General features: G+C 43.6%; 1 protein-coding gene across 2 annotated transcripts in view; it reads right to left on the bottom strand.

Annotated features, from left to right (window-relative positions):
• med15 (mediator complex subunit 15) overlaps positions 1–23,420 on the bottom strand; it is an 89,106-nt gene extending 65,686 nt beyond the window's left edge. For both annotated transcript variants that reach the window (XM_084326716.1, XM_084326717.1), the window contains exons 1-6: positions 23,317–23,420; positions 20,539–20,626; positions 6,635–6,686; positions 2,943–2,966; positions 2,639–2,803; positions 1,579–2,021 (exon numbers count right to left, since the gene is read on the bottom strand). In XM_084326716.1, coding sequence (XP_084182842.1) covers positions 1,579–2,021; positions 2,639–2,803; positions 2,943–2,966; positions 6,635–6,686; positions 20,539–20,626; positions 23,317–23,384 — 840 coding nt within the window. In that variant the 5' untranslated portion in view covers positions 23,385–23,420. The remainder of the gene's footprint in view (positions 1–1,578; positions 2,022–2,638; positions 2,804–2,942; positions 2,967–6,634; positions 6,687–20,538; positions 20,627–23,316) is intronic.
• Between the last annotated feature and the right edge of the window lie 1,030 nt (positions 23,421–24,450).

Raw genomic sequence — 24,450 nt, 5'->3', positions numbered from 1 at the left:
TGTCTGATCGCGATTTCCAGTATTGATGTCCATCTGGTCCCGGACATAATTTGGCACAATTTATGGATCGAGTGTGCTAGATGCATTTCGAAGTGGTCGGATGAAGCGATTTACTTGGCTCCGTCAAAATTCTGCGCCCGGAGGGGTTTAAATGTAACACATGGTGAGAAATAAGGTTTCAAAGGGTGGGCGATAGGGGTGTAACGATGCATTGATTAATCGAAATGCATCGATTCTAATGTGTTAGATTCGATGCATTGATTTGAATATGTTAGAATCGATTATAATCGGAATTAATCGAAATATATTATTATAATTTTCTTTTTTTAATCAATTTTTTTTATTATTGTTTTTATTGACCTATTAGTCCATTCATGCTGAGTGAATCAGTTCCCCCAGACACATTTGTGTATTCAAATTTTTTTGGGGAATTAACTGATAGAAAATGTATCGAAAATTAATCGAATCGTGGTCAAATGAAGAGATTTCATGATGCATTGAATCGTTGCCTGAAGAATCGTAATCGAATCGAATCATTGTGAGGTGGAATCGTTACACCCCTAGTGGGCGATACTGCCACCTAGCAGGATGCGGCCGGTATTTCACTTTGGTGATCTCAGAATGATTTCCCATGGGAACACCAAGGTCCGTGAATGAATAATGAATAAAAATATTGAATAAAAGAAAAAACGACCAAAACCATTAAATCTTGTGTCTGGTGCCCCAACCGCTGGCGAGTTAACCCGGGATATCTCGGGTCTGGCGCCGAATGTGTTAAGAGGTTAACCCTAGTCTGCTGACAAGAGTGAGGAAGAATTAACCACATAACATGCGCCCAGAAAAGCGGATTTTTTTTTTTTACTTTAACTTGAGGACTGCATACTTTTTTTGCAAAGCTTATCTTTATACTTATAGCACATCCATAAGCCTGGTCTCTTTTCAAAGATAACATTTTGAAGTTTCTTACACAATAAAGAAAAATCACTTTTAGTGCTAATGAAATAGAGTAACATAGGGCACTCACATTTTTCTGTAGTAGTTGCAATATCCAAAAAAAGAACATCCAAAAAAGAATATCCAAAAAAGAAAAACACTGTGGATCCATAGCCTGACGTCTTATGTAGTACAGGTCCAAATTTCATAAAAATACGTTCAGAAATGGGTGATTAAGAGCGATTTTGGTAAACTGTGTACAAAAAGAAGTTATCCAGTATTCAAATAAAATGTTCACCAAGATCCCTGATTCGCACAACCCCACGTGGGGTATCATTGGAAAGGCTACAACCCTGTCCAATAATCTTTGCAATCAGCGAATGACTGACAGTTCTAGAGCCCTGGGAGTCCGGGGTGGTAATCGCATGTACAAAGTCGCACACCTGACATATCAGCATGTAACTCGAGAACCGCTGAACGGATTCGGTCGGGTGAGGTGGCATTAGAACAAATAGGGCTTTAATTCCATATATTATACGTTTTATAAAAAATGCAGACCCGGGCCGCTAGATGCTCGCAAAGTGCTGTGTCACGCTGGTGGGCACATCGTCCTAAAGAGTTGCATGTTAACGGGTTAACCAGTACCTGGTTCTGTTGCTGCTGGTTCTGGGCCTGCTGTTGTTGGTTCTGGTGCTGTTGCTGGAGCTGCTGGTTCTGGTGGTGCAGCTGCTGGAGCTTGAGCTGCTGCTGCTGTACCTGGAACTGCTGCTGGATGGCCGCATTCTGCTGCTGCATGGCCACATTCTGCTGCTGCTGCTGCTGCTGCTGCAGGGCGTTCTGCTGCTGCTGCTGCATGGCGTTCTGCTGTTGCTGTTGCTGGGCGTTCTGCTGTTGCTGTTGCAGTGCGTTCTGCTGCTGCTGCTGTTGCTGCTGCTGCTGTTGCTGCTGAGCCTGAAACTGCTGGAACTGCACCGACTGCTGCTGCTGCTGCTGCACCTGCACAATCTGCTGCATCTGCATCTGGCCTGGACCTCCTGGACCTCCTGGGCCTCCTGGGCCTCCTGGACCTACTGGGCCTCCTGGACCTCCTGCACCGCACGGGAGAGAAGAGCACATCCTACAGCTGAGAGAAGAGCAGGTCCTACAGCTGAGAGAAGAGCTGAGAGAAGAGCAGGTCCTACAGCTGAGAGAAGAGCTGAGAGAAGAGCAGGTCCTACAGCTGAGAGAAGAGCTGAGAGAAGAGCAGGTCCTACAGCTGAGAGAAGAGCTGAGAGAAGAGCAGGTCCTACAGCTGAGAGAAGAGCAGGTCCTACAGCTGAGAGAAGAGCTGAGAGAAGAGCAGGTCCTACAGCTGAGAGAAGAGCTGAGAGAAGAGCACGTCCTACAGCTGAGAGAAGAGCTGAGAGAAGAGCAGGTCCTACAGCTGAGAGAAGAGCTGAGAGAAGAGCACGTCCCACAGCTGAGAGCTGAGCTTGAGCCGGGCTCTGGAGAAGAGGAACACTGGAACACTAGGCCCGTCACACTGAAGCAGAGAGTGAATTAGAACGGCCTCTCTTCAATACGCCGCAGTCGGCAGTACCATAACGCAAAAGGTCAAAAAGGTCAAACGCAGCCAGCAGCATCTACTGTGAACAATCTGGAAGGAAATGCATGTTAACACACAGCTGGAAGTGCAAAAGGCCACATGTAGGAAACACACACTCACTGGCTTGTGGGTTTCCAGCCACCCCTGCCATGGCATGCTGGCCTATCTGCATCGGCCCCATGGCCCCCATGCCACCCATGGGCGCACCGGCGGGGCGGGGCCCCATGCCAATGCCGCCCGGGCCCCCTCCGACCCCTGTCAGATTAGTCAGGGCATTCATGGGATCTAGCGGAAGAGTAGACAACAGACAATATTATAGAGCTCAAAAACGTGCCAGCAGAAACCATGGACACTAGGGAGTTCAGATCTAGTGGACGGAACAAGGCAAAAAGAAAAAAGGAAAACAAAGCACCAGACTACTCACCTGGACCTCCCAGTGCCTTCTTATCTGTAAGACAGGACAACATACATGACCAATTACTACCTTCTGTAAGACTGTTTGAACGCCACCTCACCTGACCAAATCCACGCCTCGGTTCTCGAGTTACATGACGATGTCAGGCAAGCAACTTTTTACGTGCGAGCGTCACATGACCACCCCGAACTCCCGGCGCTCCAGAACTGCCAATCACCCACCGATTGCGAAAATGATTGGTCAGCGTTGTAGCCAATGAGTGTAGCTTTCCAATGATACCCCACTTGGGGGGGGTGCGAATACGGGATCTAGGTGAAAGTTGACGAGCGAAAACCAGAAGTGAAAAACATTTAGAATGAATGGCCGTGGACAAGGAAATGGAATTCTGGAGAGCTTTTGTCTTGGCACACGCAGGGCTGTACGCTAAGCTTTTTCACTAGGGGCACACTTGCCCCTAAATGAGAAATTTAGGGGCAAAGAATATTTTTTAGGGGCACATTTTTAAATAACTATTTTACCATTATAGTAGGGCTGGGCAATATGGCCTCTAAATGATATCGCAATCTTTTTTGGCCATATCACGATACACGATATATATCGCAATATTTTGACATTTCCTCTAAAGCACTTAAAAATGCTTGATTTAACCCTTTGATGCATACAGTCACGCCAATATGATGATTATAATAAGTCCCTGCAACATATGTTTGCATTATTAAACCATGAAGATGACACACGAATAAAAAATTTATTTACATCTAAGACCATTTATATAAAAACTTTTGGGTGCCTTTTTTTTGCACAGTACTGTGTTTTCTATCCACTTTAGCCAAACACACACACACATATATATACATACACACTACTGTGAGAAAATAATAATCACACACACAAAGGGATAATGGCTTATAGCAGACTTAATGATTTTAGAATATTTCAGATAATGAAATTAAATGTTTATATCATCAACTATCCAGTTAGTATTTATACTGTCTGTAACGTTTGGCTACTTTAAATCATTGAATGTAGAGAGAGCTGTACTGTATTGTACCCATTCTGCAATCTGTTAATAAAGTTTTCAATCAATCAGAGCGAGAGAGAGAGAGAGGGGGGGCGAGAACGAATGAGAGAGCCAGCCCCCCCCCCCGGGTTTTGTTCCAGGTTCGCGTTTTGATCGTCTAAGCTGCCGTAGGTGATGACGTCACACTCGAATGTAAACAGGAAGCGTTTAACAGACGGAGATGGAAAGTGGATGATATACAGTAACAGAAACGAATAACCAATAAATATGAAGTTATGTTTAAACTTCTGTTGTCAAGCGTTGTCAATATAACCCACCCCCTTTCCTCCCGAATGGTGTTGTGGAGTCCGCTTTGACTGGTGTCCAGGGTTAGCAGCAGCTAACGCTAGTTAGCTTAGCATAATCCTAATGCATACCGTGGATAGCAGCTAACGTTAGCCCATTGCTCGTGTCAATCAAATTGCATGTTATTAAAGGTCCGCGCTGGTCTGTCTAATGAAATTACAACCGCAACAGTATGCCCTGGTTGTAGGCTAATGTTTTATCCAATTTGTATGGATTAATTTAGGAGTGAAATGCGAATGAAGGGTTGCAATCACTACTCGCAAGCTTGCCCCCAGATGATATTTTCCACTCGCACCGGCCAGATTAGGGGGCAATTTGCGACGAGATGATCGCACTGTACAGCCCTGACACGGTTTACCCGGATCTCTCCCAAAGACCCATTTCTGAACGGATTTTTATAAAATTTGGACATGTACTACATAAGACTTCAGGCTATAGATCCGCAGTGTTTTCTTTTTTTTTTATCTATTTTTCTCCCATTTTCTATTTTTCTCCCATCCCAATTTCGTATTATCCAATTCTTCCCTCCCCTGTCTCGAACGTTGCTAGACCATGCCTCCCACTGGTCGGCTGCAATGTGGACGAAGCCTTGCATCACGTGTCCCCTCCGGTACACGAGGAGGCAGCCGTTGCATCTTATCACCTGTACAGCGCGATCTCTCAGTGGCGAGGAGTAACGCGTGGGAGGCTCACGCTGCCCCCGATACAACCTAATTCTGCTGTACAGGCGCACCAACGAACCTGTAGGAGTCGCTGTCCACAACGTCCGATCCCCACCCACCGGCTTTCCCACCCCCTAATACTGCCAATTGTATTAGTATGAACGACCAGCCAAGCCGGAAGCAACGCCGAGAGCTGGGCTCGAACCCAGCATCTCCTGCGTTAGTGGCGAGCGCCTTGCCCACTGCGCCGCCCCGATCCGCAGTGTTTTCCAGCTTATGCCTATTTATTTATTTTGGGGGGGGGGTATTGCAACCACTACAGAAAAATTTAGTAAGTTCAAGTTCAACTCAAGTTCAGACCTCTGTTACTCTATTTCAGGGGTCGGCAATTAGGTCTGGCCACGGGCCAGATTTTCCCCAAGCCTTTGATTGGCGGGCCAGGACCGAAAACAATGGCTAATTTAATATACTGATAGTGAAAAATGCAGCACCGCGGCGGTGCATAGACTTAATAATAATAATAATAACTTTATTTGTATAGCACTTTTCATACAGAGGTTGCAGTTCACAGTGCTTCACAACAGTAAAAAACACAGGCATAAGCGAGCACTCGCAAATGGGGGACCCTGATGTAAACAAGACAAACGTTTTTCTCTGGTCTGCATCCCCTTAACAATTGTGTGTATTGCGCCGTACTGTATTGTACCCATTCTGCAATCTGTTAAATAAAGTTTTCATTCATTCATTTATTCATGGACAGCAGATCAGCTGTTGCAGATCACCGCGGCGAGTGATGAACAGCAGATCAGAATGCATGAAAACACGACTCACCATACCTGCGCTGGGCGCTTTTTCAGTCCTCCAAAATCCCTGCTAATGTTTGAAACATGTCAAATATCCACTCGCCGCCCTCCAATTCCAGATTGGCGTTGGATGCAGCTACTTTATCTGCCAACTTGAACACAGTTGTCATCATTGCCTCGTTGTTGTTGTTGTCGCCACGCAAGAATCACCGACCTGTTGCGATAAACTCGTATTTTAAGTATGACTCCTGTTTATTAAAAGATGTGTCTTGGAGGTCCTCTTCTGGCTCATCAGTTGGTATTTCCCCGTTGCAAAGAAGCTATCCAAAGATGTTTTTTTTTTTTTTTTAACACATTTTGTTACTCGCTCGCATCTCGAACGCGGAAGTGAAAGTGCGTTAGGGAAATATACACGCGAAATGTGACCATTTCTAGCATTTCAATTGGCTATAGTGACAGACATGCTTTTGATGACTACCGGTAGATAGATACAGCGTCACAAAGACACTCTGGCGTCCCGAGTGAATATTTCCTGCGTGTAAAATAAATATCATATTCTCTAAATAATCTGACGGGCCAAAAATTATTGCTCGCGGGCCAATGTCGGCCCGCGGGCCGCCTATTGCCGACCCCTGCTCTATTTCATTAGCACTAAAAGTGATTTTCCTTTTTTGCATTAGTAACTTTAGAATGTTATCTTTCAAAAGAGACCAGACTCATACATGTGCTATAAGTATAAAGTATAAAGATACGCTTTGCAAAAAAGTATGCAATCCTCAAGTTCAAGTCAAATAAAAATTGCCACTTTTCTTACGGGGAACGTGTCCAGAACCAAATAATTTCAAGCATACGAAGAGACGGAACACTTACGAATGTCTCTGAAGTGTATGATCAACCTCGCCACCAGGGACAAATATTCCTCCTAGAAATAGAATAGAAACAAGGGTGACAATGACAAAGCACAGAACAACACAACATCACTGATAATATTCTGCATCGTTAGTTAGGTCGTATCCTTGTGTTGGCTGACTAGGCCCGTTTGATCAGTGGAGGAAAAGAGGGAGAAATATTCTCATCGTCCCGAAGCATACATTGACTGTCCAAAAAAAATATATATATATAAAAGTTGAAATATCCAAATAGTTTGGGCCAGTCCTAAGTTAGTTAGACTGTGTGCTTGTTTGGGCCAGTCCTAAGTTAGTTAGACTGTGTGCTTGTTTGGGCCAGTCCTAAGTTAGTTAGACTGTGTACTTGTTTGAGCCAGTCCTAAGTTAGTTAGACTGTGTGCTTGTTTGAGCCAGTCCTAAGTTAGTTAGACTGTGTGCTTGTTTGAGCCAGTCCTAAGTTAGTTAGACTGTGTGCTTGTTTGAGCCAGTCCTAAGTTAGTTAGACTGTGTGCTTGTTTGGGCCAGTCCTAAGTTAGTTAGACTGTGTGCTTGTTTGGGTCAGTCCTAAGTTAGTTAGACTGTGTGCTTGTTTGGGTCAGTCCTAAGTTAGTTAGACTGTGTGCTTGTTTGAGCCAGTCCTAAGTTAGTTAGACTGTGTGCTTGTTTGGGTCAGTCCTAAGTTAGTTAGACTGTGTGCTTGTTTGAGCCAGTCCTAAGTTAGTTAGACTGTGTGCTTGTTTGAGCCAGTCCTAAGTTAATGCTGGTCTGAACTGGTCCTCTGAGCTCCTCTCCAGTTGAGCTTTCGCTAGTTTTAGTCCAAAATATTTCTAAATCCTCTGCTATCGTTGTGTAACGAGTCGTATCTCTAGAGCTTCTTTCTCTCCTTCACGTGAAGTTAAAACTAAGTCAAAGTCAAAGATTTTATTTGCCATGTATGGACGAATCCACATTGGAATACAGGTAACTAATCCAATACAGGAGCAGAGTAGAGACAGTACAGGAATAATATGTAAAAACACAGACCGTATAAAAGGACAAACGCTAAAATTGATATCAACATCCCCTAAAAGTGTATATCATAGTTAAGTGCATAGAGGCACAAATTTCAAGTGAAAGTGAAACCTAAGAATCTGCTCGTTCAGTTCATGTCTGATTTACATGACTGATAACAGGTTTAGCACCATTGGTGGCGCTACTGAAACAGTGAAGGAAAGACAGATAATAGCAAGCAAGATTTATCAAGTACTTTGAAAGAACAGAAGGGAGCGTGGAATGTGTGTGTGTGTAAGGGCTGTCACGACCACGTCGACGTAATCAACTATGACATTTTGTCGATTTGCATATTCATGATCGACGCATCGTATTCTTGTTACTTGTATGCCTTTTTGCGGTGGAAATGGCAGATGTTCAAAGTCATAAGATGTGCAACGTATAATCTAACTTGTGATTCCACTATCTATAAGATTAGACATGTGACTCCACTATTATCTATAAGGTTAGACATGTGACTCCACTATTATCTATAAGGTTAGACATGTGACTCCACTATTATCTATAAGGTTAGACATGTGACTCCACTATTATCTATAAGGTTAGACATGTGACTCCACTATTATCTATAAGGTTAGACATGTGACTCCACTATTATCTATAAGGTTAGACATGTGACTCCACTATTATCTATAAGGTTAGACATGTGACTCCACTATTATCTATAAGGTTAGACATGTGACTCCACTATTATCTATAAGGTTAGACATGTGACTCCACTATTATCTATAAGGTTAGACATGTGACTCCACTATTATCTATAAGGTTATCTCCATCTTAGCTTGATGGATTAAAACATGGGACACAAGATGTTATAATTAGGGGTGCACGATATAGATTTTTTGACCCCGGTACCGATACCGATAACTTTATGCTCCTCAAGGCCGATACCGATACGCTTTTTTACCAATACCGATATACCGATATTGTCCAACTCTTAATTTCCGATACCGATATCAACCGATACCGATATATGCAGGGTCCCCCCCCCCCCCCAGGTAATTAACATTACATATCTCTTGTTGTGGAATTAACACAACATTATGCATACTTTTGACAATAAATAAAAACAGAATTTGTTCTTACTTGCTTGCCTGGGTAAATAAAGGTTGTAGAAATGTAAAAAAAAAATAAAAAAAATTGAAAACCGATACAGATATTTTCCGATATCACATTTTAATGCCGATATCGGCCGATAATATCGGTTGGCCGATAATATCGGACATCCCTAATATTTATATTACAAAAAAAAAATGTATGTATATTCCTGTAGTTTTGACCTAACCAGATGTATCATGACATGAGCGTTACTACCAGGGGAGGAAACTAACTTTTTGGCTTACCAGCCAACTGGCGAGTATCTGATTTTTTTTACCAGCCAAACAGATTTTTTACCAGACAAAAAAAATCGCTAATTGTGATAATTACTTCTTTGTATGTCAAGCCGCGTCAATGTTGTGTATGCATCTGGGTAGGCACACTGTGCCTTTTAAGACAGCACGGTGGTCTTACGACAGTGCTGTGAAGTACCGTCAAGTGTTGTGGTAACGTCAGTTGGGTTGGTGTGCTGTTGACGTTGTGCACATAGATATCTATGGTTGTGCACACAGTGCACTGGTTGAGCTAGCCCCTTTCGTGACTGCGATGTGCAAGCCAGGGGCTTTTGAGCATGAAATAAAATGTCTAACCTTACGTCGTAGTCCGGTGCTTTTTCGGAAACATTATAGTCATAACAGATACACCTAGCTGGCTGCTTTGAGCACACGGGGCTAACGTTAGCTAGCAAGCAGCTATATAACGCTAACTAGAAGCTAACCACTGTATACAGTTCTAGTAGACAACATTACACCTCTGATTTAAATGTGTCCTTAGTAACTTATACTCGATGGCAGGGCTCCAGACTAACTTTTTTCACCACCGTCCCAGAACCGTCCCGAAATACAATTTTAACCGTCCCAAAGTGAATGTAACCGTCCCAAAAATACCAGTGCATACATTTATTTTTCTTATTTTTTTTAATTAAATTATATAAATTATACTTTTTTTTTATTTATATTTTTATACAGCTACTGTTTTATATATACTGTTTTAAGTAATAACTAGAAAGTAATGGTATTTATTCAACAACAGGTGATTGATTATGATACTAATACAAATCTATACGGGGCTGCAGCACTGCAGATATACCCTACTCCAACGATCCACACGGACATTACACGGTGTTGCACTCGTTACCAAGTGGCTCTGCAGATATACCCTACTCGGCTACAAGGCTCCGTTGGAGAGGATGTTGTGATTTTTGCACAATAAATATTCAACATTCTCTTTTGAGACTCCGCCTCAGACTCTTATCATTTGGCACTAAAAGCTAAACATTGTCACCGATATGGCTGTCCGCAACATGTCATTAATTGTGTACGCGAGGTGGTTCAGTGACGACGCTATCTAACGTTATCTGTTTGCGAGTGCTCCTGATGGCTAGCCTAGTAGTACCGCGGGACTTTTATTATTATATGTCCGCGGGTTGGCCAGTACTGCGCAAACGTTTATTAAACATTATTATGTCCGCGGGTGGTCTTGTGCAGTGCTCTCGTGGCACTGTCTGTCAACTAAAGCGAACACTCAGAAGACGCGCACCATTTGCCAGTGCAGTGATTGCAGAATGTTTTATTTTTTTGTATACTCGCCAGACTGGCGAGTGGTCTTCATGAATCACTCGCCAAACGTAAAAAATACTCGCATTTGGCGAGTAAAGTGGCCTAATTTCCTCCTTTACTACTATGAACAAAACAAAGCCAAGACAACAGTTTTGACTGATAAAGTGACTATATTTATTTTTCCAAATAAATATAATTTGAATCAGAAAATTCACAATCCGTCAATAACTTATAATACATCCAACCTAACAAGTCACCTGCAACATCACCACCGCTACGACGACGCGCGAGCAGCTAAAGCTGCTGTGAATCCAAAGCCAGCTACAAAGGAACCCGCGGCGCTTGTACCTATTGACGAGGCGTTTGAAAATTAAAGAAGTTTGACAGAAATGACCCAAGGGCTCAAGCCGCTAGCTTTTAAGCAGTGCTTGGTGGTGCAAATTAACCTGGCTACTACGGAGCAATAAGTGACTGCGTATTCAACCAAGGGTTGCATCACAGTCATGAAAGGGGCTAGATTTGCAGCAGCTTTAGCTGCTCGAGCGTCGTCGTAGGCTTTTAACACAATAACACACCATCGTAGCGGTGGTGATGTTGCAGGTGACTTGTTAGGTTGGATGTATTATAAGTTGTTGCCCTTTTCCCTCCTCGTGGAACTTCTGCATTGCATTTGTTACAAATAGCAAGCAAACTTTTTTCCTCTGAAACTATTCCCACACTACTGACGCCATCTTTGTTTACATCCGCGCTGCTTCTGAAACTTACGTGGTTACGTCACAGCCAAGAAAGGGAGCACTGGATTTGTGTAAAACGCCCTCTTCCTAAACCACACGCTATCAGTCGTACCACAGTACTGGCAAAACGGGAGGAGCCTACAGTAAAAACAAACGCCCTTCAGCCCAATTCACCCACACCGCATTTTTTTTTACCAAAAAATATATTATATTATCGGAGCTATCAATAACGTTATCGGGTTTATCGGGATGACGTCATAATTGCTGATATCGTCCAGATAATTATCGTGCATCCCTAGTTATAATCTTTCCCCAAGGGGATCAATAAAGGAATATCTTATCTTATCTTATCTTTGTTAAAGCCCATGTAAATAATCCGTTTCGTGTCTGGTAACGTTATTGCTACTCGATAGTCACGGGGAACCACTTCCACTACTAACGAGGAACCCCTGTGTCTCGAGGGCTCGGTGCCCCGAGAAACTCCTCCAGATGACGTCACCCAGAGGAGAGCAGACACACAACTTCTTACAGTTCATGGCCTCATTCACATCTAATCAGACACAGCGACAATGTAAGTGTCTTTGCTCAAACCTTCCGATTACCAGATGACCGCTCTGCCTCCTGAGCCACTGTCACCTCTCTATACCTGAGCCACTGTCACCTCTCTATACCTGAGACACTGTCACCCCTCTATACCTGAGCCACTGTCACCTCTCTATACCTGAGACACTGTCACCCCTCTATAGCTGAGCCACTGTCACCTCTCTATACCTGAGACACTGTCACCTCTCTCTACCTGAGCCACTGTCACCTCTCTATACCTGAGACACTGTCACCTCTATACCTGAGACACTGTCACCCCTCTCTACCTGAGACACTGTCACCTCTCTATACCTGAGCCACTGTCACCTCTATACCTGAGACACTGTCACCTCTCTATACCTGAGCCACTGTCACCTCTATACCTGAGACACTGTCACCTCTATACCTGAGACACTGTCACCTCTCTATACCTGAGCCACTGTCACCTCTCTATACCTGAGACACTGTCACCTCTCTATACCTGAGCCACTGTCACCTCTATACCTGAGACACTGTCACCTCTATACCTGAGACACTGTCACCTCTCTATACCTGAGCCACTGTCACCTCTCTATACCTGAGACACTGTCACCTCTCTCTACCTGAGCCACTGTCACCTCTCTATACCTGAGCCACTGTCACCTCTCTATACCTGAGACACTGTCACCTCTCTATACCTGAGACACTGTCACCTCTCTATACCTGAGACACTGTCACCTCTCTATACCTGAGACACTGTCACCTCTCTATACCTGAGACACTGTCACCTCTCTATACCTGAGCCACTGTCACCTCTATACCTGAGCCACTGTCACCTCTCTATACCTGAGCCACTGTCACCTCTCTATACCTGAGACACTGTCACCTCTCTATACCTGAGACACTGTCACCTCTCTATACCTGAGACTAGGGCTGGGCGATAAAACGATAACGATAACTATCGCGATAAATTATTTCCTCGAAATAAACATGAAACGTGGTCGCAAAGTTTCGATATATCGATTTTCCAAGCTTGGCTCCGTTCAGCCTTGGCTCAGCACACTCACTCACAACAACCAGCGTTACGTGATGACGTGCTTACGCACAACAGCTAACAACCAATCAGTGAAGGAGATGGCCGAGACCCGGAAGGAGGTAGGACTCACTCAACAACAAGGCTTGCTAGGCTAATTAGCTTGCACGGCTTTGTTTTATATATTTACGTGCCGAGTATGTGTGTGTTTTGAATTCTGAGGCCACGTTTATGGTAGTGTGGGATATACAGTGGACGTCGTTTCAATATATTGTGGCGGAAGAGAGTATTTTAGTGTCATATTTATTGTCATGAGATACTCCGCTTGTCGGCTAACGTGCGCAGACTGATGACGACATCAACTCGACTTGAGACATTCGCAGCAGCATAAGAAGTTAATTAAACTTGACGGACATTATATCGACGATAATTATCGATATCGAATTATATGAAAAGAATTTTATAATTTTATCGCGATAACGTTTTTGGTCATATCGCCCAGCCCTACCTGAGACACTGTCACCTCTATACCTGAGACACTGTCACCCCTCTATACCTGAGCCACTGTCACCTCTCTATACCTCAGTCACTGTCACCTCTCTATACCTCAGTCACTGTCACCTCTATACCTGAGACACTGTCACCTCTCTATACCTGAGCCACTGTCACCTCTCTATACCTCAGTCACTGTCACCTCTATACCTGAGACACTGTCACCTCTCTATACCTGAGACACTGTCACCTCTCTATACCTCAGTCACTGTCACCTCTATACCTGAGACACTGTCACCTCTCTATACCTGAGACACTGTCACCTCTCTCTACCTGAGGAGTCACTGTCACCCCTCTATACCTGAGACTAGGGATGCACCGATATGAAAATTGGCCGCCGATACCGATACCGATTGTTCAACTAACACTATCGGCCGATACCGATACCGATATTTGTATATAAGTATTTGTAAAAAAAAATTTTTTTTTTTTTTTTTTTTTTTTCTTTTTTTTTTAATGAAACTACTGTATATTTGTATGTGTATGTTTGTATTTGTAGGCCTCTTTACTTACTTAAAAAAAGGAAACATCAAGAAATATGTTTATGGTATCACTATCTCTCTCCCAGTATCGTCTTGCGGCCTGCAGAGGGATACTATTTTCTCAACCAGAGCTTTCAACCAATGCAATGGAACCATTCTTGCGGCCTGCAGCGGGATACTATTCTCTCAACCAGAGCTTTCAACCAATGCAATGGACCCATTTTGATTGACAGTCGATTCGGCCAATTACGCCACACCGCTACGCCACTCCTGCTGTCCTTACCACCAATCGGCAAGCGTTTATAAATTTTTCTACTTCCGGGCATGCCGCCATTGTTCTGTTTGCGAATGCGAGAGCAGAACACACTTAACGTAGCTAGTGCTACGTTAGCTGCCCGGCCCGCCGACCGGAGCTCCACGCATGACCAAATGAGACATAATGATTTTACTGCAACAAATGTTATAATAAAACAAAGCCTTTCTATACATTTGTCTGGTTGAAAACTTTATTAACAGATTGCAGAATGTGTAGTTGGGTACGGAATGAGCAACGGAATGGAACCGAGCTATGAACGGGCTAACGGAGTAATGCCTTGTTTACTGCTATCTTCGGGTAAATAATATGCTTGTTATTGAACGTGTAACACTTCATTTTAACAGCAGATACTTTCTTAAATGCCATCTTCCCGAGAGAGGGTGTTGACGGGGAGTTGTGTTATTAATAGCATTGAACAGCTAACCGAAAGCTAGCGTTAACTATTGTTAAAGGTTTAGCCATAACGTTACCTTGGCTAAAGTTGGGGCTATTCTTAATGCAGCAATAATGACTGCAGACCTGCAAGCAAAGTACAGCAAGTTGACAAAGGAGTATTCCAACGCAAATCACATTTTCACCAGTAACGTTAGTCTTGCATCTAATAGCTAATAACGTAGCTACGTTAGCTGCCCGGCCCGCCGACCGGCGCTCCACGCATGACCAAATGAGACATAATGATTTTACTGCAACAAATGTTATAATAAAACAAAGCCTTTCTATACATTTGTCTGGTTGAAAACTTTATTAACAGATTGCAGAATGTGTAGTTGGGTACGGAATGAGCAACGGAATGGAACCGAGCTAATGAACGGACTCGGAGTAATGCCTTGCTGCTATGGGTAATAATAATATGCTGATGTTATTGTCCGTGTAACACTAACTATATAACGCTAATGCCACAAAACGAATGCCTTGTTAATCATAAGTAGTTACTTTGATGCAGTAGATTGTGTGTGTGTGTGGGGGACGGCAGGCGTTGTGTGTGTGTGAGTGAACTTTTTTTTTTTGCCTTTTGACGCTACACAAATTGATGGGTATTTATCGGCGACTGCTATCGGCACATTTGAGCTTATCGGCCGATAGGCCGATAGCAGTCAACAAGGCACTTATCGGCCGATACCGATACCCGACCGATATATCGGTGCACCCCTACCTGAGACACTGTCACCCCTCTATACCTGAGACACTGTCACCTCTCTCTACCTGAGTCACTGTCACCCCTCTATACCTGAGACACTGTCACCTCTCTATACCTGAGCCACTGTCACCTCTCTATACCTGAGCCACTGTCACTTCTCTACACCCGAGACACTGTCACCTCTCTATACCTGAGACACTGTCACCCCTCTATACCTGAGACACTGTCACTTCTCTACACCCGAGACACTGTCACCTCTCTATACCTGAGACACTGTCACCCCTCTATACCTGAGACACTGTCACCTCTCTATACCTGAGTCACTGTCACCCCTCTATACCTGAGACACTGTCACCCCTCTATACCTGAGTCACTGTCACCCCTCTATACCTGAGACACTGTCACCTCTCTATACCTGAGCCACTGTCACCTCTCTCTACCTGAGCCACTGTCACCTCTCTATACCTGAGCCACTGTCACCCCTCTATACCTGAGACACTGTCACCTCTCTATACCTGAGCCACTGTCACCTCTCTATACCTGAGCCACTGTCACTTCTCTACACCCGAGACACTGTCACCTCTCTATACCTGAGACACTGTCACCCCTCTATACCTGAGACACTGTCACCTCTCTATACCTGAGTCACTGTCACCCCTCTATACCTGAGACACTGTCACCCCTCTATACCTGAGTCACTGTCACCCCTCTATACCTGAGACACTGTCACCTCTCTATACCTGAGCCACTGTCACCTCTCTCTACCTGAGCCACTGTCACCTCTCTATACCTGAGCCACTGTCACCTCTCTCTACCTGAGACACTGTCACCCCTCTATACCTAAGACACTGTCACCTCTCTCTACCTGAGACACTGTCACCCCTCTATACCTGAGACACTGTCACCTCTCGATACCTGAGCCACTGTCACCTCTCTCTACCTGAGCCACTGTCACCTCTCTCTACCTGAGACACTGTCACCCCTCTATACCTGAGACACTGTCACCCAGGGTACAAAATAGTTACACGCCCAGCGCCACAGGCGTGTAGATTTAATGTTTGGCCGTCATAAATTAAGGCCTGGGCGCCATCTGGCGGCCAACAAAATCCACTGCATGAGTCGGCATTAATATGATGCAGGGAGTAGCCTCCAGCTGAGCGAGAGAAATGTCGTGGGAGCGGGTGGAAGTTGCCCAATCTGGAACAATCTCCGGGGCTGCAGCTGGACCCTATTGGATGCGGGCGTGGTGAGTTGAAACGAAAGTGAAACTGTGTGTGTGTGTGTGAGATGCGCTCTGCTCACGAGATCAAGTTTGTAACATGAGACGCACATGAGATCTGTCTTCATCCGTTCTTTAGCCTACAAAAAAAACCTGCAATCGCGTTTTTGATTGTGCTCTGATATTTAATTTTGCATTTGATTTGACCAAATATGTGGAGGCATATTCCCGGAGTAGCTCCCCCGGGTCCCCCCTCAAAATTAAGAAAAACAGGCGACAACATTAACGTTGACGAGTCCGTTGCTACCACCAGCTTGGCTTAAATTTGAGGGGGGGGGGGTAATGTTTTGTATACCATGTCGTGCCAAAGCAACGGATAAAAGAAAACGAATTTCATTTGTCATCGGGACGTCGGTGATGAAACTGGAAGCCATCAAAAGCCACGAGACGTCACGCTGTCACAGGGACTGCTCTGTTAGATACAAAGCACAGTCTACTCCGCTCCTGGCTGCTCCGACTGTACGACTGTTGACCAAGCTGTCAGAGTCGACTCTGGCTAAAATGCGGATACTATTCCGTAACGCCCACGCTATAGCGAAAAAATCAAGACCATACAGGGACTTCGCCTGGATGTGCGAGTAAGTTTATTGTGTTTTTTTTATAACGTTAGTCCAGCATGTTCATATAGGTGTGTCGGCTTTCACTTTCAGCTAATTATTTATGGTTGTAATTGTAAAGCCTACCCAGTGGAATGCATGATCACCAAGACAAAAACATTTCTCAATTAAATTATGTTGTTTATGATATTAATTGAAAATAGCATACGAGAGTATTATATAGTAATAATAACACATGGCGATATACTAAAAAGCTATTTATAATTTTTGGCTGGTAAAAAATCTGGATGGCTAGTAGTTTTTAAAATCTACCAGCCAAATGGCTGGTAAGTCAAAAAGTTAAGTTTGTTCCCTGCTGTCACCCCTCTATACCTGAGCCACTGTCACCTCTCTATACCTGAGACACTGTCACCTCTCTCTACCTGAGCCACTGTCACCTCTCTATACCTGAGACACTGTCACCTCTCTCTACCTGAGACACTGTCACCTCTCTATACCTGAGCCACTGTCACCTCTCTATACCTGAGACACTGTCACCTCTCTATACCTGAGCCACTGTCACCTCTCTATACCTGAGCCACTGTCACCCCTCTCTACCTGAGACACTGTCACCTCTCTATACCTGAGACACTGTCACCTCTCTCTACCTGAGACACTGTCACCTCTCTATACCTGAGCCACTGTCACCTCTCTATACCTGAGCCACTGTCACCCCTCTCTACCTGAGACACTGTCACCTCTCTATACCTGAGCCACTGTCACCCCTCTATACCTGAGACACTGTCACCTCTCTCTACCTGAGACACTGTCACCTCTCTATACCTGAGCCACTGTCACCTCTCTATACCTGAGCCACTGTCACCTCTCTCTACCTGAGCCACTGTCACCCCTCTCTACCTGAGACACTGTCACCTCTCTATACCTGAGACACTGTCACCTCTATACCTGAGACACTGTCACCTCTCTATACCTGAGCCACTGTCACCTCTCTATACCTGAGCCACTGTCACCTCTCTATACCTGAGACACTGTTACCTCTATACCTGAGACACTGTCACCTCTCTATACCTGAGACACTGTCACCTCTCTCTACCTGAGCCACTGTCACCTCTCTATACCTGAGCCACTGTCACCCCTCTCTACCTGAGACACTGTCACCTCTCTATACCTGAGACACTGTCACCTCTCTATACCTGAGACACTGTCACCTCTCTCTACCTGAGACACTGTCACCTCTCTATACCTGAGACACTGTCACCTCTCTATACCTGAGACACTGTCACCTCTCTATACCTGAGACACTGTCACCTCTCTATACCTGAGCCACTGTCACCCCTCTATACCTGAGACACTGTCACCTCTATACCTGAGACACTGTCACCCCTCTATACCTGAGCCACTGTCACCTCTCTATACCTGAGACACTGTCACCTCTCTATACCTGAGCCACTGTCACCTCTCTATACCTGAGCCACTGTCACCTCTCTATACCTGAGTCACTGTCACCTCTCTATACCTGAGCCACTGTCACCTCTCTATACCTGAGTCACTGTCACCTCTCTATACCTGAGCCACTGTCACCTCTCTATACCTGAGACACTGTCACCCCTCTATACCTGAGACACTGTCACCTCTATACCTGAGACACTGTCACCCCTCTATACCTGAGCCACTGTCACCTCTCTATACCTGAGCCACTGTCACCTCTCTATACCTGAGACACTGTCACCTCTCTCTACCTGAGACACTGTCACCTCTCTCTACCTGAGACACTGTCACCTCTCTCTACCTCAGTCACTGTCACCTCTCTCTACCTGAGCCACTGTCACCCCTCTATACCCGAGACACTGTCACCTCTCTATACCTGAGCCACTGTCACCTCTCTCTACCTGAGACACTGTCACCTCTCTATACCTGAGACACTGTCACCTCTCTATACCTGAGACACTGTCACCTCTCTCTACCTGAGCCACTGTCACCTCTCTATACCTGAGACACTGTCACCTCTCTATACCTGAGACACTGTCACCTCTCTATACCTGAGACACTGTCACCTCTCTATACCTGAGTCACTGTCACCTCTCTATACCTGAGCCACTGTCACCCCTCTATACCTCAGTCACTGTCACCCCTCTATACCTGAGACACTGTCACCTCTCTATACCTGAGACACTGTCACCCCTCTATACCTGAGCCAGTCACCTCTCTATACCTGAGACACTGTCACCTCACTATACCTGAGACACTGTCACCTCTCTCTACCTGAGACACTGTCACCTCTCTATACCTGAGACACTGTCACCTCTCTATACCTGAGCCACTGTCACCTCTCTATACACCTGAGACACTGTCACCTCTCTACCTGAGCCACTGTCACCTCTCTATACCTCAGTCACTGTCACCTCTCTATACCTGAGCCACTGTCACCTCTCTATACCTGAGCCACTGTCACCTCTCTATACCTGAGACACTGTCACCTCTCTCTACCTGAGACACTGTCACCTCTCTATACCTGAGACACTGTCACCTCTCTATACCTGAGACACTGTCACCTCTCTATACCTGAGACACTGTCACCTCTCTATACCTGAGACACTGTCACCTCTCTATACCTGAGCCACTGTCACCTCTCTATACCTGAGCCACTGTCACCTCTCTATACCTGAGCCACTGTCACCTCTCTATACCTGAGACACTGTCACCCCTCTATACCTGAGACACTGTCACCTCTCTATACCTGAGCCACTGTCACCTCTCTATACCTGAGCCACTGTCACCTCTCTATACCTGAGACACTGTCACCCCTGTATACCTGAGCCACTGTCACCTCTCTATACCTGAGACACTGTCACCTCTCTATACCTGAGACACTGTCACCTCTCTATACCTGAGTCACTGTCACCTCTCTATACCTGAGCCACTGTCACCTCTCTATACCTGAGCCACTGTCACCTCTCTCTACCTGAGCCACTGTCACCTCTCTACCTGAGCCACTGTCACCTCTCTATACCTGAGACACTGTCACCTCTCTATACCTGAGACACTGTCACCCCTGTATACCTGAGCCATATACATGATATACTAATAATAATAATAATAATAATAATAATAATAATAATAATAATAATAATAATAATAATAATAATAATAATAATAATAATAATAATAATAATAATAATAATAATAATAATAATAATAATAATAATAATAATAATAGACTACATGTTTATGTATGATTTGGGGGGGGGGGGGGGTCCATATCACGTTATAATGCCACGAAGTCTGTGTGAAAAGGTCTACTACCATCTTGATGAACTGAAAATGGAGGACCCTGATGTAAACAAGACGAAAGTCTTTCTCTGGTCTGCATCCTCTTAGCAGTTGTTTGTATTGAGCCGTACTGTATTGTACCCATTCTGCAATCTGTTAATAAAGTTTTCATTCATTCATACTGAAACGTCTTGGTTGGTCTGGAGAATGTGGCCAGACTCCTCTGTCCTTCATTCATCGTTCACACTTTCTACTCACTCTGGATTTAGCCTTCATGTAAACGTGGTTCTCCATGTCAGTGCTTGATTTAGTGTGCGCGGTCCCAGCCTTCCTCATCGCCTCCTCGCTGAAGAAGTCAGAGAAAACAACATCAAGCTCTACAAAACAGTCTCAGTCTGAAGTGAACAGTCATATCAGAATCCATGCGACTTTTACATGACTTTAAATTGACATTCATCACAATTCTGCGGTGGCAGGAGTCACTCTGTGAATACAAACATGGAAGACAGCTGTGATGGAGGTGGTCAGTGGATACAGACATGAAGACAGCTGTGATGGAGGTGGTCAGTGGATACAGACATGAAGACAGCTGTGATGGAAGTGGTCAGTGGATACAGACATGAAGACAGCTGTGATGGAGCTAGTCAGTGGATACAGACATGAAGACAGCTGTGATGGAGGTGGTCAGTGGATACAGACATGAAGACAGCTGTGATGGAGCTAGTCAGTGGACACAGACATGAAGACAGCTGTGATGGAGGTGGTCAGTGGATACAGACATGAAGACAGCTGTGATGGAGGTGGTCAGTGGATACAGACATGAAGACAGCTGTGATGGAGGTGGTCAGTGGATACAGACATGAAGACAGCTGTGATGGAGGTGGTCAGTGGATACAGACATGAAGACAGCTGTGATGGAGGTGGTCAGTGGATACAGACATGAAGACAGCTGTGATGGAGGTGGTCAGTGGATACAGACATGAAGACAGCTGTGATGGAGGTGGTCAGTGGATACAGACATGAAGACAGCTGTGATGGAGGTGGTCAGTGGATACAGACATGAAGACAGCTGTGATGGAGGTGGTCAGTGGATACAGACATGAAGACAGCTGTGATGGAGGTGGTCAGTGGCGGGACAGTGAGGTGTTTACCTTATTTACCTTACTTAAGTATTTGTGGTGATACTTCTGTACAAGCAAAACTTGAGGGGATCATAACCAGTCTGTGTTTGAAAGCATATTGAAAGAAGACATGGCTCTTTCACCTCTTCCTCATTATCATCTGCTCATGAATTATCCAGCCTCCACTGTGATTTATAAATTAAACCATACACTGTGACTTCAGTGTCCTCCATGTTTATTTACATCTTCATTATTGTTCATTTGCGCATGCAGTTCAGGAGCATGGCCAGTTCACACTGGAATCTGACATTGGCCACATTTATAAAAAATAATATATATATATATATATATATATATATATATATATATATATATATATATATAGCCACAAGCAGTGATGACCAGGTTTCAAGCCAATATGGATCATAAAATTGCTATATAAGCTCACACTCGTGGTACATGGATGAAGTATGTACACCATACTACATATTGTTGGTATATAGATCATACTACATACTGTACTACATATACATAAAGTATATACATCATACTAGCTACATACTGTACTACATACATAAAGTATACATCATACTAGTACATACTGTACTACATATACATAAAGTATATACATCATACTACATATTGTTGGAGCTTACTGTACTACATAAAGTATATCATCATCAGATCATCATTAGTTATGATGAATTGAAAATGGGGGACCCTGATGTAAACAAGACGAAAGTCTCTCTCTGGTCTGCATCCCCTTAACAAGTGTGTGTATTGAGCTGTACTGTATTGTACCCATTCTGCAATCTGGTAATAAAATAATCAATCAATCAATCAATACTAAATAAAATACTGTACTACATACATAATGTATATGCTAAATACTGTACTACATACATAATGCATATGTTACATAATGTACTATATACATATACATCAGTTCATACCGAATGATGTACATCATACTACATACTGTACTACATATACATACAGTATGCATCATACTACATACTGTACTACATACATACAGTATAAGTACATCATACTACATACTGTACTACATACATAAAGTATAAGTACATCATACTACATACTGTACTACATACAGTATGTGCATGATTCATACTACATTGTACTACATACATAAAGTATGTACATCATACTAAATACTGTACTACATGCATACAGTATGTACATCATACTACTACTGTACTACATACATAAAGTATGTACATCATACTACATACTGTACTACATATATAAAGTATATACATCATACTACATACATAAAGTATATACATCATACTACATACACGTATGCACATCATACTAAATACTGTACTACATATATAAAGTATGTACATCATACTACATACAGTATGTACATCATACTACATACAGTATGTACATCATACTACATACTGTACTACATATACAGTATGTACATCATACTACATACATACAGTATGTACATCATACTACATACATACATACAGTACATCATATTACACATGATAACATGAATATGTTGCTCTGTAAGTCACCAGGAGGAGGAGGTTAGCGCGCCATCTAACGTGAACAACGTCGTTAAGAAACATCCTAACATTAAATATGTAACGTTACCAAAAGCTAACTTTATGTTAGTGAAGAAGGAACGTTAGCGAACCGACGTTAACGTTAACTAACGTCATATTCACGAACAGCTATATGTAATATATTTCTTTACGGCCGGAGACGTCATGTTATTATAATGCTGTTAGGCTCCGTGTTGTCTAAAGTTAGCCACGTTAGCTGACGAGCTTCACCTAGCTAGCTCACAGTTAGCGTCTTGTTAGCTATGAAAACATTGAGGCGGTGGCTAATTTAATAACTCTAATTAAAAAAAATTATAATAATAAATAAACCTCACATCTGTGCGACCACTTTCTGTCGAAACTGGGGGCTTCTCCAGTCGCTCTCTGGTCCAGGGACATCCATTGTGGAGAGAGTTTAACAATGTGAGCTTTGCTGTCTGTAAAGCTGCCAGACTGAGGAGAAAATACACCACATCCGGTTTGAAACATTTTGGACATCCAGTCATGGACTTTCAAAACAAAGGTTCTTCTCAACTGAAAATCATGAATGAAGAATGAATGAATGAATGAATGAATGAATGAATGAATGAATGAACGAATGAACGAATGAATGAATGAATGAATGAATGAAAACTTTATTTAACAGATTGCAGAATGGGTACAATACAGTACGGCTCAATACACACAATTGTTAAGGGGATGCAGACCATACTCTGTGTACTCTGTACTGAGATCTGTTAAGGAAGGACAGGACACACTCACTGAGAAACATTGCTTTATACTGAAACCTAGGGTAAGCCATTTTAAGTTTATTAGTGAATCTTAAAAGTGAGGAACCAGCTGACTTGATTAAAGGGGCGTGTTTAAAACGGCCATTTTGTTTTGTTAAGTGCCCCCATTAACACTTTGAGTGCCACGCCGGGTTTTCCTTTTTACCCCCTTGAATGCCCAGCAACCACTTCAATGTTAACGTTAATATCGCCTAATCTATTTTTTAAATTATGGCTATGTGTCTAATCTGCCCGTCGCATTATCAATGACCCATTTCCAGTCAACATTGTCGAAGCGGATTGTTTTTTTATCGGTTCATTTCCGTTTTATAGCATTTTGAAAAGCCCTCGTTTTCAAGAAGAAGAAAAAAAGAATCCCTGATAAACGATGATGTACTGTAATATTCTAGAACGTTGTCATTGTTCTGCCTATTTATGAATCGTTTTCAAATAAACGCTAGATTATCGATAGTATATGTGTACGTATGCACGCTGGTGCCGCAAGCTGTAAATCGGTTCTCTTATTTCCTGATCACTCGCACAGTTAAAACAGCCATATCACATATAGGGGGAAAGCTTATATCTCCGTGAAAACAGGTGTGATTATCCTAAGACTGGTAGAATAGATTCCTTACCTGAGATCAGATGGTATCCAAATGGATTATTCCAATTCCTGATCGACCATTCCAAAAATCGATC

The sequence above is a fragment of the Notolepis coatsorum genome (assembly GCF_963971535.1).
Source record: "Notolepis coatsorum genome assembly, chromosome: 12".
Taxonomy (NCBI): domain Eukaryota; kingdom Metazoa; phylum Chordata; class Actinopteri; order Aulopiformes; family Paralepididae; genus Notolepis; species Notolepis coatsorum.
This window is presented reverse-complemented; position numbering and strand designations above follow the sequence as displayed.